Raw genomic sequence first — 12,708 nt, forward strand, 5'->3', positions numbered from 1 at the left:
TCTCCTCCACGTGGGAACGCAGGATGGCGGCGGAGGTGGGTGTGAGCGCTGGGCAGGGGTGCCGGGTTGGGTTCCCACGTCGGAGGGAGGCGGAAGGGTTCTCACGGTACGGCAGCTGGGATGACAGCCTCTCGGCTTGTTCGCGCAGGACGAGGCGACAGCGGGCGACGTGCAGCGGCTACTAGTGCAGTTCCAGGATGAGGGCGGCCAGCTGCTCGGCTCCCCGTTCGACGTCCCCGTGGACATCACGCCGGACAAGCTGCAGCTCGTGTGCAACGCGCTGTTGGCCCAGGTGAGCACCCCGAGCCCGAGGCCGCGGGGTTCCGGGGACCCTGCCGCTTACCAGTTGTGGGTATCGCGCCTGGTGTCCGGCAGCACCTAGAATCATGGAAAAAGTGCTTTGCACGCCAACCAGCCAGGCCACCTGCGGACAGGGCTACCTTCCGAACCCTTCGAGAGTAGTTCCGTGACTCCCTGTCACAGCCCCATATCAGTAACCCCATTTTGCAGCGTGGCCTGGAGGGATTAAATTCTTAACATGCTAGGTTTGGAATTGGAACCTAGATCTATCTGACTCAAAACCTGTGCTGTTAACCTTTATGCCAGTGTCTCTAAGTGCATCCTTCTGGTGGGGTGGCGTGGGCAGCATCCCCTGGATCCCAACCCCTTACTGTGCGAAACCCTGGTCTGCATTTTCAAACAGTCCTTTGAATATTTGCTACACAGATACACCGTAGTGTTGATGTTTTCCAAAACACTATAGAATGCTACATGTTGACTCTGGTCTGGGACCTTGAAAAACACCAAGGACCTGAATTAGTCATTAGCAACAGGACATCGAGCTAATTATTTAGCTGCTCTAAACGTTTTATTTTTTAAATCCATCAAGTGTGGATATTAATGCCTACTTCCCAGGGTTGTGAGATGCAGATAAAGGATTTCAGAATGCTGTGAGTGTCCTAAGATTGTTCTTCAAGGATTAAAAAGGTCTTGCTCAGCCGGGCATGGTGGCTCACGCCTGTAGTCCCAGCACTTGGGAGGCAGAGGCAGGCGAATCCCTGTGAGTTCAAGGCCAGCCTGGTCTACATAGTGAGTTCCAGGACAGCTGGGGCTACAGGGAGACCCTGCTTCAAAAAGACAAAAAAAAAAAGGTTTTGCTCATGGTGGAGAATAAAGGGGGGTTATCCCAAGCAGGGGGTCTGAAAAGACAGCCTCCTCCCCCACAGTTCAGTGGGAGTCTGTCTTCCCTGAACACTGTGACCTCTGCTCATCTTTAGCAGAGTTGCCCCTTTCTTTACTCCATTTTCTGTTGCCCTCAGGAGGAGCCTCTGCCCCTTGCTTTCTACGTCCACGATGCTGAGATTGTGTCCTCACTGGGAAAAACGCTGGAGTCCCAGTCTGTGGAGACAGAGAAAGTCCTAGACATCATCTACCAACCTCAGGCTGTCTTCAGGGTCCGGGCTGTGACACGCTGCACTAGCTCCTTGGAGGGTCACAGTGAAGCAGTCATTTCTGTGGCCTTCAGCCCCACAGGAAAGTAAGGATAGCAGGCAAAATTATGAATGGGTTGTGGTGGTACAACCTCCAACTAGGGTGGGAAGAGCCGGTCACAGTTATGATCCATGCGGCTTTAGGCTGCCTGCCATAAACCTGAGATGTGGATTCAGGCTGTAAGTAGGAGACTTTGTTGGGGTTTGATCCCAAAAGGCTAAGGATGCCTTGCCTGGGAAGATCCCATCTTGAACTTCTGGAGATTTGAGCTATCTTCCAGGCTGTGTGAGTAGAGCAAGTTACTCTGTCTTTCTGAGTCTGTTCCCTGTGAAAATAAGAGTCATTTTCCTCTCACACTTCAAGGAAGTCAGGACTGGAGGTGTGGTTCGGTGCTAGAGTGATTGTTTAGCATATGTAAGGTCCTGGGTTCCATCCCTAGCCATGGCAACAATAATAATAGTTTTCTAAACCCTGGACATAGCCTTAGCTGTTTATATCAGGAAGGAAGAAGAAAGAAGTGGCCTCCTGGGGTCTTTTCCCAGGTAGCTTCAGTGTTGTATTTCTCCTCAGGGAAAAGAGAGTCTGTACCCAGAAGATGGTTGGATAGGCAGCAGGAATGTACATGTGCAGTGTCGAAGGGTGGGCCCCACCACTGCAACAGTCAAGCTGCCTCTCTTCCCCAGGTACCTGGCCAGTGGTTCTGGAGACACCACTGTGCGCTTCTGGGATCTCAGCACTGAGACACCACATTTCACATGCAAAGGTCAGCATGCATTTAGCCACTTAAGCGTCTTACCACAGTGTTTAGCAGTTGGTTCACTGGCTCTATAGCTTGGGGGTGGAGGTTGGGGGAGTGCACAGCAGAATCCAACAATTTACCATCCAGCTCACCGCATCCAGTTGAACCACTGGTAGCAGGATCAGTGTGACTTAATGTCAACCCCTGCCACAATGTGGGTCCTCAAGACTTTAGCACAGATCCCTGGAGGACTTTGAAATCAGAATGCTAGGTCCCCATCCCTGTCATCCTCCTCTTCCCCCACCGCCCAGCTTTGGTTCAGTAGATCTGTGGTAGGCCTGAGAATTTACATTTCTAACAAGTTCCAAGTGATACTGCTAGTCTGGGGGTCCACCTTAGGAGAGTCCCCCAGGAGGATATACTCCCTATCTAAGCTTTAGTTTTTGCATCTGGAAAACATCAGGGATAGTTCTTGCTTTGCCATAGAGCTGTTATAAGAAGGGATGGTGTGTATGGAAACTCCAAATACCATTTGTCACATAAGGAATTTACTAGAAAGTGACAGTGTTAGCTGCAGTAAGATGCAGGGCTCGAGCGCTTGGGGTGTGCTCTCCCTTGGCCAAGGAAGCCTTAAGTCTCCTTTAGTTCAGTACATTTATTTGACAGTTGGCTAAGGAGGGCCTGTAATATGCTATGCAGTGCTCTGCACTAGACAGGTGAATGGAGTCCTTTCTCCTTCCCCTGCTTTCTTAGGACACCGGCACTGGGTCCTGAGCATATCCTGGTCCCCAGATGGCAAGAAACTGGCCTCAGGCTGCAAGAATGGCCAGGTAGGTAGTGTCAGGATAACTAGGGGAATTGGACAGACAAGGAATCAGATTCTAGGATCTTTAGGGAGGGCTGGGAGGCTGGGGTTGCTGGGGGAACCTTTGGTGGGACGGGTTGCAGAGGGTTATTCAGTGAGCTTCTGTCCTTCAGATTCTCCTGTGGGATCCAAGCACGGGGATGCAGGTGGGCAGGCCCCTCGTCGGTCATAGCAAGTGGATCACAGCCCTGAGCTGGGAGCCTCTCCATGTGTAAGTGACGCCAAGCTGAGACAAATGAGCCAGAATCAAAATTGCCCCTTCCCGGGCTCAGTGCAGAGATGGTTTCTGGAGGGGGTGAGAGAAGCATCTGGATGTGGGTGACAGCTCAGCTAGTGGTGGGGGTAGCTTTCCATGCAGAGCTGCCCCCTCCCCACCCCCACCCTGCTGCTTGAGGGACGCTGTCTGTCACAGGCTTGAATGCAGCCTTGCTGTGCAGTCAGATCTTGGGTGCTGAAAGTTGTCAAGAGATTGTCCCTGGCCTCTGAGTTGGGAATGAGTTGTGCTGGGCAGACAGGCACTGCCAGGTCAGAACTGAAGTCACATTTCCCCCATGCTAGGAACCCCGAGTGCCGCTATGTGGCCAGCAGCTCCAAAGATGGCAGTGTACGGGTCTGGGACACAACGGCAGGCCGCTGTGAACGCATCCTCACCGGGCACACGCAGTCAGTCACCTGCCTCCGGTGGGGAGGGGATGGGCTTCTGTACTCTGCTTCCCAGGACCGCACCATCAAAGTCTGGAGGGCCCATGACGTAAGGACTGGGAGGATTCAGAAACTACTCTGGCAATCATGGGTTATGGGGCTGGTCCTGGGCACAAACTTGACATTGGGGAGTCTAGCATTTCCAGAATGTGTCCTGGGAGCCCAGTCTGCTTTTAGAACAGTTGCTCAGTGGTCAGTGCTGCAGTGTTGTGGGGATCCCAGGGTTGCTGTAGAGTCTCTTTAGCTGTTTGCCACCCACCACATCCAAACCCATTTGACTAGAGGGACCCTTTGATTCTGATGTACTTCTCTGCCCTGAAACAGGCAGTACTCTGACTTCTCAAATGAAGATGGGTGTTTTGACTGAGATCACAGTGAATGAGTGATGAATTCTTGGGGTCTTGATTCTTGTCCCGTGTCATCATCCCAAGGTGGAGGATAGGGTCTCTGACCTGTTCACTTGATCCTAAAGTGTGTTATGTGTGTATCTGTGTATCTGATCTGTTTCCTTCCCTAGGGTGTGCTGTGCCGTACTCTTCAAGGCCATGGCCACTGGGTGAACACCATGGCACTCAGCACAGACTATGCCCTGCGCACAGGGGCCTTTGAGCCTGCTGAAGCCACTGTTAATGCCCAAGACCTGCAGGGGTCCTGTGAGTTAGTGGGAGGAGGGGAGTGGGCTGCCTGGGAAGAAGCCAGTTCTCCAGCTTTAGGGTGTGTTTGTGTTTGTGGTGGATTTGCTCATCAGTCTTGTTCCTCATCTCTTCCTCTCCCCTTTGGTTACCTGTAGTGAAGGAGCTGAAGGAGAGGGCACTGAGCCGCTACAACCTGGTGCGGGTAAGTATGTACCAGTAGTGTATAGCCCCAGCTCCGAACCCTCCTCAGCTGGTCACGGAAACAGACACTTGGGCCTCTCCCAGCCCCAGCTCAGTGTTTCTATTCCAAAAAGTTGTTCTTCATAATCATCCTTTGTAATCTTCAAATCTTAATGCACCAGGGATCATTTTACTTCTATTTTATCTTATTTACTACTATTATATCTTATTTGTTGTTTAAGGAACACATTTGTATTGTCTGAGATTCTGATAACATCGCCCATCTTTTTTTATTTTTTCTTTTATTTTTTGGTCTTTTTGAGACGGTCTCCCTGTAGCCCCAGCTGTCCTGGAAATCACTATGTAGATCAGGCTGGCCTTGAACTCACAGAGATCTGCCTGCCTCTGCCTCCCGAGTGCTGGGATTAAAGGCATGCGCCACCACATCCAGCCCAATATTTTATTAGTTTTATTTTATATGTATATGTGATATGCTTGCATGTATGTAAGTGCACCCATGTCTTGCAATGCCTGCAGTGGTCAGAAGAGGGTGTCGGATCCCCCGAAGCTGGAGTTACAGATGGTCGTTAGCTGCCATGTGGATGCTGAGATTCAAACCCCAGTCCTCTGCAAGAGCACTCAGTGCTCTTAACTGCTGAGCCATCTCTCCAGCCCACATCTCCCATCTTTTACGCAGTCATACAGTCTTTCTGGAAGCATCCAGTGCTACCCTAGCAGATTGCATATGCATACTATGAACATGCGGTACATACATACAGATACACAACCCACATAAGAAATCTGTCCCCTTTTAGCAACATTCTGTTCCTTGCTTTGTAATTATGTATCTTAGGACTCATTCCACTTACCCTAGAATTTCCTTCTTTATAGGTAAAGTGGCCAGTCTGGTTACATGTGAGCTTGTGTCCATGCCAGGCATCATTTTCCTAGTCCTGGCCTCTCTCCCTGGTGTGCATAGCATTATCTGACCACATCCAACATCCTGTTCTTTCTTGCCCAGGGCCAAGGCCCAGAGAGGCTGGTGTCTGGCTCAGACGACTTCACCTTATTCCTGTGGTCCCCAGCAGAGGACAAGAAGCCCCTCGTACGGATGACAGGACACCAGGCCCTCATCAACCAGGTGCTCTTCTCTCCTGACTCACGCATCGTGGCCAGTGCCTCCTTCGACAAGTCCATCAAGCTGTGGGATGGCAGGACGGGCAAGTGAGTAGAGTGCTAGGGGCTGTCTCTTGTTAGCAGTGGGGTGGGGCAGGAGCATGGTGATGCCCCTTGCTACTATGTGGCCCTGGCAGGGATCTGGCTTCCCTGGCCTCTGCTTCTTGTCTGATAGGCAGACCTTTCACCTCAGCACTGAACTAAAAATGGTGAAGTGGCATCTTTAGCTGTAGAGTTATAGCTAGCCAAACGGCCAGGGACACAACAGCCCTAGAGGAGGTGAAGTGGTAAGTAGGTTTCTGAAGCTTGTATTAGCAGCTAAAGTTTGAAAAGCCCTGGGGTGAGGAGGCAAGCATAAGTATGCACAGACAGAAAGGGAGCCAGGGGAACCTCCTTGTTGGGGCAAAGGGAAGCCCATATCATTTTGTATTTCCACAGAGCAATTCATTTAAATGGACTAATTCAGTTCCTTTTTAAAATAAGGGAATGGATTCTTGGAGAGACCTAATAGCTTGTTCAGATGTCTCAGCAAGGCTGTATTAAGTTCAGAGCTCCAGGTGGGCCTGACCCACTGTTATTCCAGGCCACTTGTCTATAAGGAACTGCTGCATTGGGGGATGCAGACAGATGGGCTAAGCAGGTGGCCGCACTGGACTCCGGGGCACTAAGAGTTGTGCGGGTCTGGAGGTTTGGCAAGAGGCAACATTTGGCAGCTCATCTGCAGATGTTTTGCAAACTAATAATGCCAGCAATGATTAAAATGGTCTGGCATGGGGGCCGGGCAGCACGACTCTGTAGAAGTTCCCAGGCAGTGCTAACAGGCAGCCAGGTTGAGAACCACTGCTGTGGGCATAGGGACATGTTGAAGATCTAATACTCACCACTGGCTTCTCCTGGCCCAGGTACCTGGCTTCCCTGCGTGGCCACGTGGCTGCCGTGTACCAGATTGCATGGTCAGCTGACAGCCGGCTGCTGGTCAGCGGCAGCAGTGACAGCACACTAAAGGTGTGGGATGTGAAGGCTCAGAAACTGGCCATGGACTTGCCAGGCCATGCAGATGAGGTAGGGCTCACCCCATGGGGCTTGGGATTGTGTCTGGCCCTGGCTCTCCTCCCCTCACCATGCCACTGTCCTTCCCCCTTTGGTTTAGGTATATGCTGTTGACTGGAGCCCAGATGGCCAGAGAGTAGCAAGTGGTGGAAAAGACAAGTGCCTCCGGATGTAAGTGTGGGGAGGTGGGGTGCATGGCCCTCCTACCCTGGCCAGCCACTCTCTGCTCTTTGCCATGGACGTGGGATTCAAAGGGGCATTCCTGTGCTCTGGAGGGAGGTTGTAGGAGCTAGGTTCGCCGTAGTTGAGGTAGTGGGTAGTGGAGACCCTGGCAGCAGCTCCAGGTCTCTAACATGCAGCAGTCTTTGCTAGGGCATCAGGCTTTGCAGTCATGGGACCCGTGTTCAGATCCTGGTTTTCCTTGCCAGTGTGCAGGCACAGAGTATATAGTTCACCTGTCTCTTGGGAACCCCTTAACCTTTCTAGACAGGAAGGTCACTGAGAAGGCGAACACACTGACACCCAATGCACTGTGCTTGTGAAGGCTCCTGGCTGCTTGGTGGGCGTTGCAGGGCAGGGCAGGATGGAGGGGAGACGGGAGGTCCTGACCCAGGTAGGTGGGGAGTGCATGACTCAGTTTAAAGCTAAGGCAGGGATTGTACCAGGCTCTTGGCACTGCCGCAGGCAGCTTGGATTCCTCTCCTGACTTTGCCTTCCCCACAGATGGAGGAGATGAAGACTCCTACAGCTCTCACCGCACCTGAACTCAGCCTCTGCCTGCCCTGCTGGAGATCAAATGCATGTGGCCACCTGCCCACGACAGGTCTCCCTGTGGCACAGAGTCACAGGAGGTTGTCTAAGCCATGGGTCTCTCTCCTTGCTGGTGCTGACAGCAGTGGAAAAGCTCCGTGTTGGGCCTTTGTGGCTCCCACCTCCTAAGTTTCAGCAGTTCAGGCTTAGACCTCAAGCTATGGGGCCAAATAAATAACTTATATTTTGTGTGTTTGGGTTACAGTTGCTTGTCCTAGAGCCCCAGTGCTCAGTCAAGGACCCAGAAGGTCCATCTGGCCCTCTCCCGCATTGGATGGCAGCAACCCATGGTGACGAGGAAGCTGCCCTTCTTCCCGTTTCCTGTAAGGGAGATTCCAGTGTGACAGTGGCCACAGAAGGGGGTAACTAAGGCTGTGCTGTCCGAGGTTACGCTGGCCATGTGCCTGTTTGCACAAACCAGAATTATGTACTAGAGACCCTGTTCTCAGTTCTGTTTACTATGGGTCTGGTATTAGATGACAGAAAGTCCTGCTGCCTTTCCTGGCATAGCACTTGAAGCTCTGCCAAACCCTTGGCACTATGCTGGGCCCTCACGCTAGAGAGGAAGGCCATGAGCGCTCCAGAGAGCTCCCCTCTAGCAAGGTAGTGGTGGGGGCAGGGGGGGAGCACCATGAGAGCTCCAGCAGAGTGGGACGGTGTGATAGGGATGACTGTTCTGGGGTCTTTGGAGAATGAAGGGCATCCCCTCCCACTGTTTCAGGCCTTTGGCCAAGACCTTTGTCTTGTGTGCACCTGCCACTTTTCTGTTGCTCCAAGTGCTTAGCCAGAGCTTAGCATTGTCTTCTCACCTTTGGAGGAACTTCTGGGTCTGCTTGGTAATGGGTCCTTCTCAGCCTCCCGCTCCCTCTATGCTTTATGATTTCACACATCACTCAGCTGTGGTACTCAGCCTTCCATCACATATCAGCAGTGGCAGGTCTGCTTGCTACCAAGCACTTGTCATTCTGTCACAGAAACTTTGTGCCTGTATGCAGAGGTTCTCATACTTTGGATGAGCTGCTTGAGCACAGGACACATAATGACCTGTCTGTGCCTCATAAGTGTAAAGAGGATTCAACTAGAGCCTGCCCCAAAGCTGGCCTCTGCAGCACCGAACTCAGCCATTCACATCAGGTGCTGACAGGTGACAGTGCTGTCCTTCCTGGTGAAGAACAGTTTAGCCTTTGAGTGGCAGCCTGGCACCCAGCCACCCTTGTCCCCATTCCACCATTCTACCACCATCTGGACTGTTGGTCCTGGCAGAAGCTAAGAGGTAGGTGCTATGGCCCGACTGAGGCTTACAGCAGCAGGAAGCAGAATTTCAGGGTGCCGGATGGGCCTGCAGTTCTTTAATGAGGGGGGACCTGGAACCAGCTCAGGTCAGAGGAAGGAGGAAGCCTAGCAGCTGTGAGTAGGTAGCTGAACTTGGCCTGGCCCAAGATGTCTCCAGATGAATAGAGCTATCCTTGGCCCTGACCTGAGGGGAGGCTCCATTATATCTGCCCCCAGGCCGTGGGCTGGCAGGGTAGTTGGTGGTTCTCTAACACGGTGCTGCTGATACAGAGCAGCTCCTTGTTCTGGTTCTGGAGGACCTAGGGCCAAGGCTGATTAGGCGAGGGATATCCTGGGCCCAGTTCCCTAGTAGGGATGTAGGTATTCTAGATCCTCCAGCCTCCGCATCTCCTCCATTGTCATGGACACTGTCCTCCGCTGAGGTTGTCTACGCTGCACAGTGACCTGGATGGGGTTGTTCTCAGGGAAGCTGTTGAAGTCAGTGGGCACAGTTGCAAACTGAAATAAAACAGAAACCCTCAGAATGCCACAGCCAGGCTCTCATTTCATCTCTATCTCCCATCTTTTGTCTGCTCAGTGAGATTTCATCTAACCTAGTCCTTGTCCCAGGAGACAGGTCCTGAAGAAGCAAGATGCAGATCATCTTGCTATTTCTGCCAAAGCGTTCTTGAAACACTTTCTACCCCAGATCCCTGCCACCTCCACAGTACTTGAGTCTCTCCTTTCTCCCCACAATTCTGGGTCACTCACAATTATTGGTACTGAGCTAAGGAATCTAAAAACTAATAGCTTTGGAAGACAAGCATTGTGAAGATACTGTTTTACCAGTTTGCATTCGTCCATGGACCCTGGAGTAACTTAACCCCTATACCTCCCAGAAGAAAGCAGTGTGGAATTAATGCTTATTGGCCCAGGCAGAAGGAAAGCAAGTAAGCAAGGTCATGAGCAGTGGTTCTGACCTTCAATGCCCTCATTTTCTGGGTCAAACTTCCCTCCCTGACCCTGGGCCTTTCTGCTCCCTGGGCTCACCTTATAGGGCTTGCACCACTTCCCCACCCCAGCTGTGTTGGCTGCACGGACAGTGAGGCAGTAACTCGTGTTGGGCTTCAACTCTGTCAGCTTGACAGTGGTGCCGAAGATCTTGTTGAATATCCATGGGCAGTTCTTGACCTTGGGTATCTCGCTGTCATTTGGCTTGGCTGCCTCCTGCATCAGTACCTGGTAGAAGCTGACCTGCTGTTTGCCCACAGCATAGGTCCAGGAAATCTAGGGGAAGAGAGAGCCCAGGTTTCCTCAGGCCTGGCCTGGTCTGTGGATCACAAGGCCTCTCCCATTTCTCTTCTGCTGGAGCTTAGGCATGTCTGAAGGAAGGTTGAGGCAGACCAGTGCATGTACAATCATCCACCCTGCAGCACTGGCTGGGAGTGCCACCCACCTGAGGGTCCTAGACTGTCAGCTGAAAGCTACCTATGAGACCACCTCTTCCACCTCATTGCATATGTGGCACAGAGGGCAAATGACTGGGCTATGGCTGTACAGCAACTGAATGACAAGAAGCCTGACTCAGCATCTCGGAGTTATATAACATTTCCATCACCTGGGACTGTTAGCGATACACATTCCCAGGCCTCACTCAGGCCCTCTAGGGATAGGACCCAGGAATCTAGGTATTGATAGGATGACAGGGTAGCCTTTACCAATATGATTGTCAGAAGCCCTGGATTAGAAGCTGGGACCAACTGAGGCTGCTGCTCATGTCCTCCAATACTTTCCAACTTCAGCCCTTGTTCAGGTCAGCCCCTCCACAGAATGCCTCTCTTCCCCCATCTCCAGACATTTGAATCTTAACTCTTATCAGCTCAAATGTTAGTAAACATTTACAGCTGGAAGTAACTCTTCTCCCTTTGAATTCCTGGCCACACTTAATCTGAATCGTCCCTGGATTGAGCAAGGGAGCCCTATCCATCTTACACTATAGATCTGCAGAGACAGGCTCTCCCACTTCCCTTCCTAAATTACTACCTCGAGGTAAGAGTGCAGTGGTGGTGCCTTCACACGTCCCACAGAGCACAGCTCAATGCCTACATAGCCCTTGCCAAGGCAAAAATCACCTCGGCTGTGGAATCACCAACAGTGTGTTCACAGATGAAGGGGGTTTCTGGAACACTCATGACCACAGAAGATTCTGAGCATGTTGAGGAAGTGTCTGTGTCCAGCACAGGGTTGTCAAAGTCCAATAGGCCCTTGGGAGCCATTTGGGACTTGGATGAGCGAGGGCAGATGGTCAGGTTCTCCTTTTCTGTTTTCTTGGTCAGCGATGATAAGCTCAGTTTGTTCAGCTCACCCTCCAGCGTCCCAGCAAAGAAGCTTCTATTGGGCTGAGTCACGGCCAGTTTGATGGGGTTCAATAAGGTGGATGATCTGGGGGACATACTGGTGTCATCCGAGCTATAGTCAGAATCTTCTACTGGTATCTGTTTTCTGGAGTGGTAGGGAGACTGGGGTCAGATGAAGGAGCCACCCCAGCCCGTCCAGCTTGAAGACCCCTGAACACATGTCCTGGGCTCACCTTATCACCATCCCCAGCTCTTGAACAGCTTGGAACACCCACTGCTCAGTAACAGTGCCTCAGACTCACCAGGGTTCTCACTAAAACTGTAGATTTTTGGTTCATGGTCCCTAGTGGGGATGAAAGCTGTTTTTTGTTTTTTTATTTTCTTTTTGAGACAAGGTCTCTCTGTAGCCCCAGCTGGCCTGTAACTCACTAAGTAGACCAGGCTGGCCTTGAACTCACAGAGATCCGCCTACCTCTGCCTCCCCAGTGTTGGGTTTAAAGGACTGCACCACCACGCCCAGCTCTAAAGCTGCATTTTAAATAAGATCTTTAGATGATTCAGATGCAAGTATTCTGAGAACCACAATTTGAGAAACTACTAGAACACTGAGACCTCTCTCCAAAATGGGGTACAAATGCCCCAAGGGATGATCACAACAACCCACAGGAGTGTGGGGGTAATGTCCACAAATACCTATTGGAGAAAGCAATACACTGAACTTTACTAATATTTATTTACTATTATAGTTATGTGGGTTTTTTTATTTTTGTTTTTGAGTCAGAGTCTCACTATGTATCTCTCACTGGCCTGGTACTCACTATGTAGACCAGGCTGGCCTTGAACTACAGAGATCTACCTGCCTCTGCCTCCTGAGTGCTGGGATTAAAGGCAGGCACCACCATGCCTAATAGTATTATTTTATATTTAATGTGTTTTATATCTGCTTACATTTTAATGACAACTATGCTCATACGAAGCAGTAAAATTAAGTAATGTTCTTTTTCTGTCCACACTCGAGAGTTTGAGGCAAAAGGATCAAAAGTTCCAGGCCAGGGGCTGGAGAGATGGCTCACTGGTTAAGAGCACTGGCTGTGGGTTCAGTTCCAGCACCCACATGGCAGCTAACAACTGTCCATAACTCCAGTTCCAGGAGATCCAATGTCCTATTCTAGCCTCCACAGGCGTCACATACATGTGGTGCACTTAACACACATGCAGGCAAAACACTCATACACATAAAATAAAACAACAACAACAACAAAAATTTGAAGTTCCAGGCCAGTCTGAGCTACGTGGTAAGACCCTGACTCAAAATAGAATAAAAACCAACCAAAAAAACTTGTTCCCCCATTCTTATTTTAATTATGAAATATTTTAGACACACACATCAAGAGTTATTCATAGTATTATTAATATATATATATATATATA

The 12,708-nt window shown here is 50.8% G+C and overlaps 2 protein-coding genes across 2 annotated transcripts in view; one reads left to right on the forward strand and one right to left on the reverse strand.

Annotated features, from left to right (window-relative positions):
* Positions 1-7,838, forward strand: Nle1 (notchless homolog 1). The gene is made up of 13 exons (XM_008848146.3): positions 1-35; positions 149-292; positions 1,320-1,537; positions 2,175-2,254; positions 2,984-3,060; positions 3,209-3,306; positions 3,654-3,846; positions 4,315-4,450; positions 4,588-4,634; positions 5,634-5,836; positions 6,691-6,850; positions 6,939-7,009; positions 7,562-7,838. Exons 1-13 carry the CDS (start codon positions 24-26, stop codon positions 7,572-7,574), a joined length of 1,452 nt encoding a protein of 483 aa, XP_008846368.1. The 5' UTR covers positions 1-23; the 3' UTR covers positions 7,575-7,838.
* A 1,448-nt stretch (positions 7,839-9,286) lies between these two features.
* The window catches only part of Fndc8 (fibronectin type III domain containing 8), a 5,849-nt gene continuing 2,427 nt past the window's right edge, over positions 9,287-12,708 (reverse strand). The window contains exons 2-4 of the mRNA XM_008848148.1: positions 11,053-11,422; positions 9,971-10,207; positions 9,287-9,439 (exon numbers count right to left, since the gene is read on the reverse strand). Coding sequence (XP_008846370.1) covers positions 9,287-9,439; positions 9,971-10,207; positions 11,053-11,422 — 760 coding nt within the window. The remainder of the gene's footprint in view (positions 9,440-9,970; positions 10,208-11,052; positions 11,423-12,708) is intronic.

The sequence above is a fragment of the Nannospalax galili genome, unplaced genomic scaffold, assembly GCF_000622305.1.
Source record: "Nannospalax galili isolate Female #2095 unplaced genomic scaffold, S.galili_v1.0 scaffold363, whole genome shotgun sequence".
NCBI classification, from domain to species: Eukaryota; Metazoa; Chordata; class Mammalia; order Rodentia; family Spalacidae; genus Nannospalax; species Nannospalax galili.

Excerpts from the sequence above, each read along its gene's own strand:
- Nle1 (XM_008848146.3), top strand. Across the intron at positions 4,635-5,633 it reads GCCGCTACAACCTGGTGCGG|GGCCAAGGCCCAGAGAGGCT; the intron begins GTAAGTATGTAC and ends TTTCTTGCCCAG. Across the intron at positions 5,837-6,690 it reads TGGGATGGCAGGACGGGCAA|GTACCTGGCTTCCCTGCGTG; the intron begins GTGAGTAGAGTG and ends CTCCTGGCCCAG.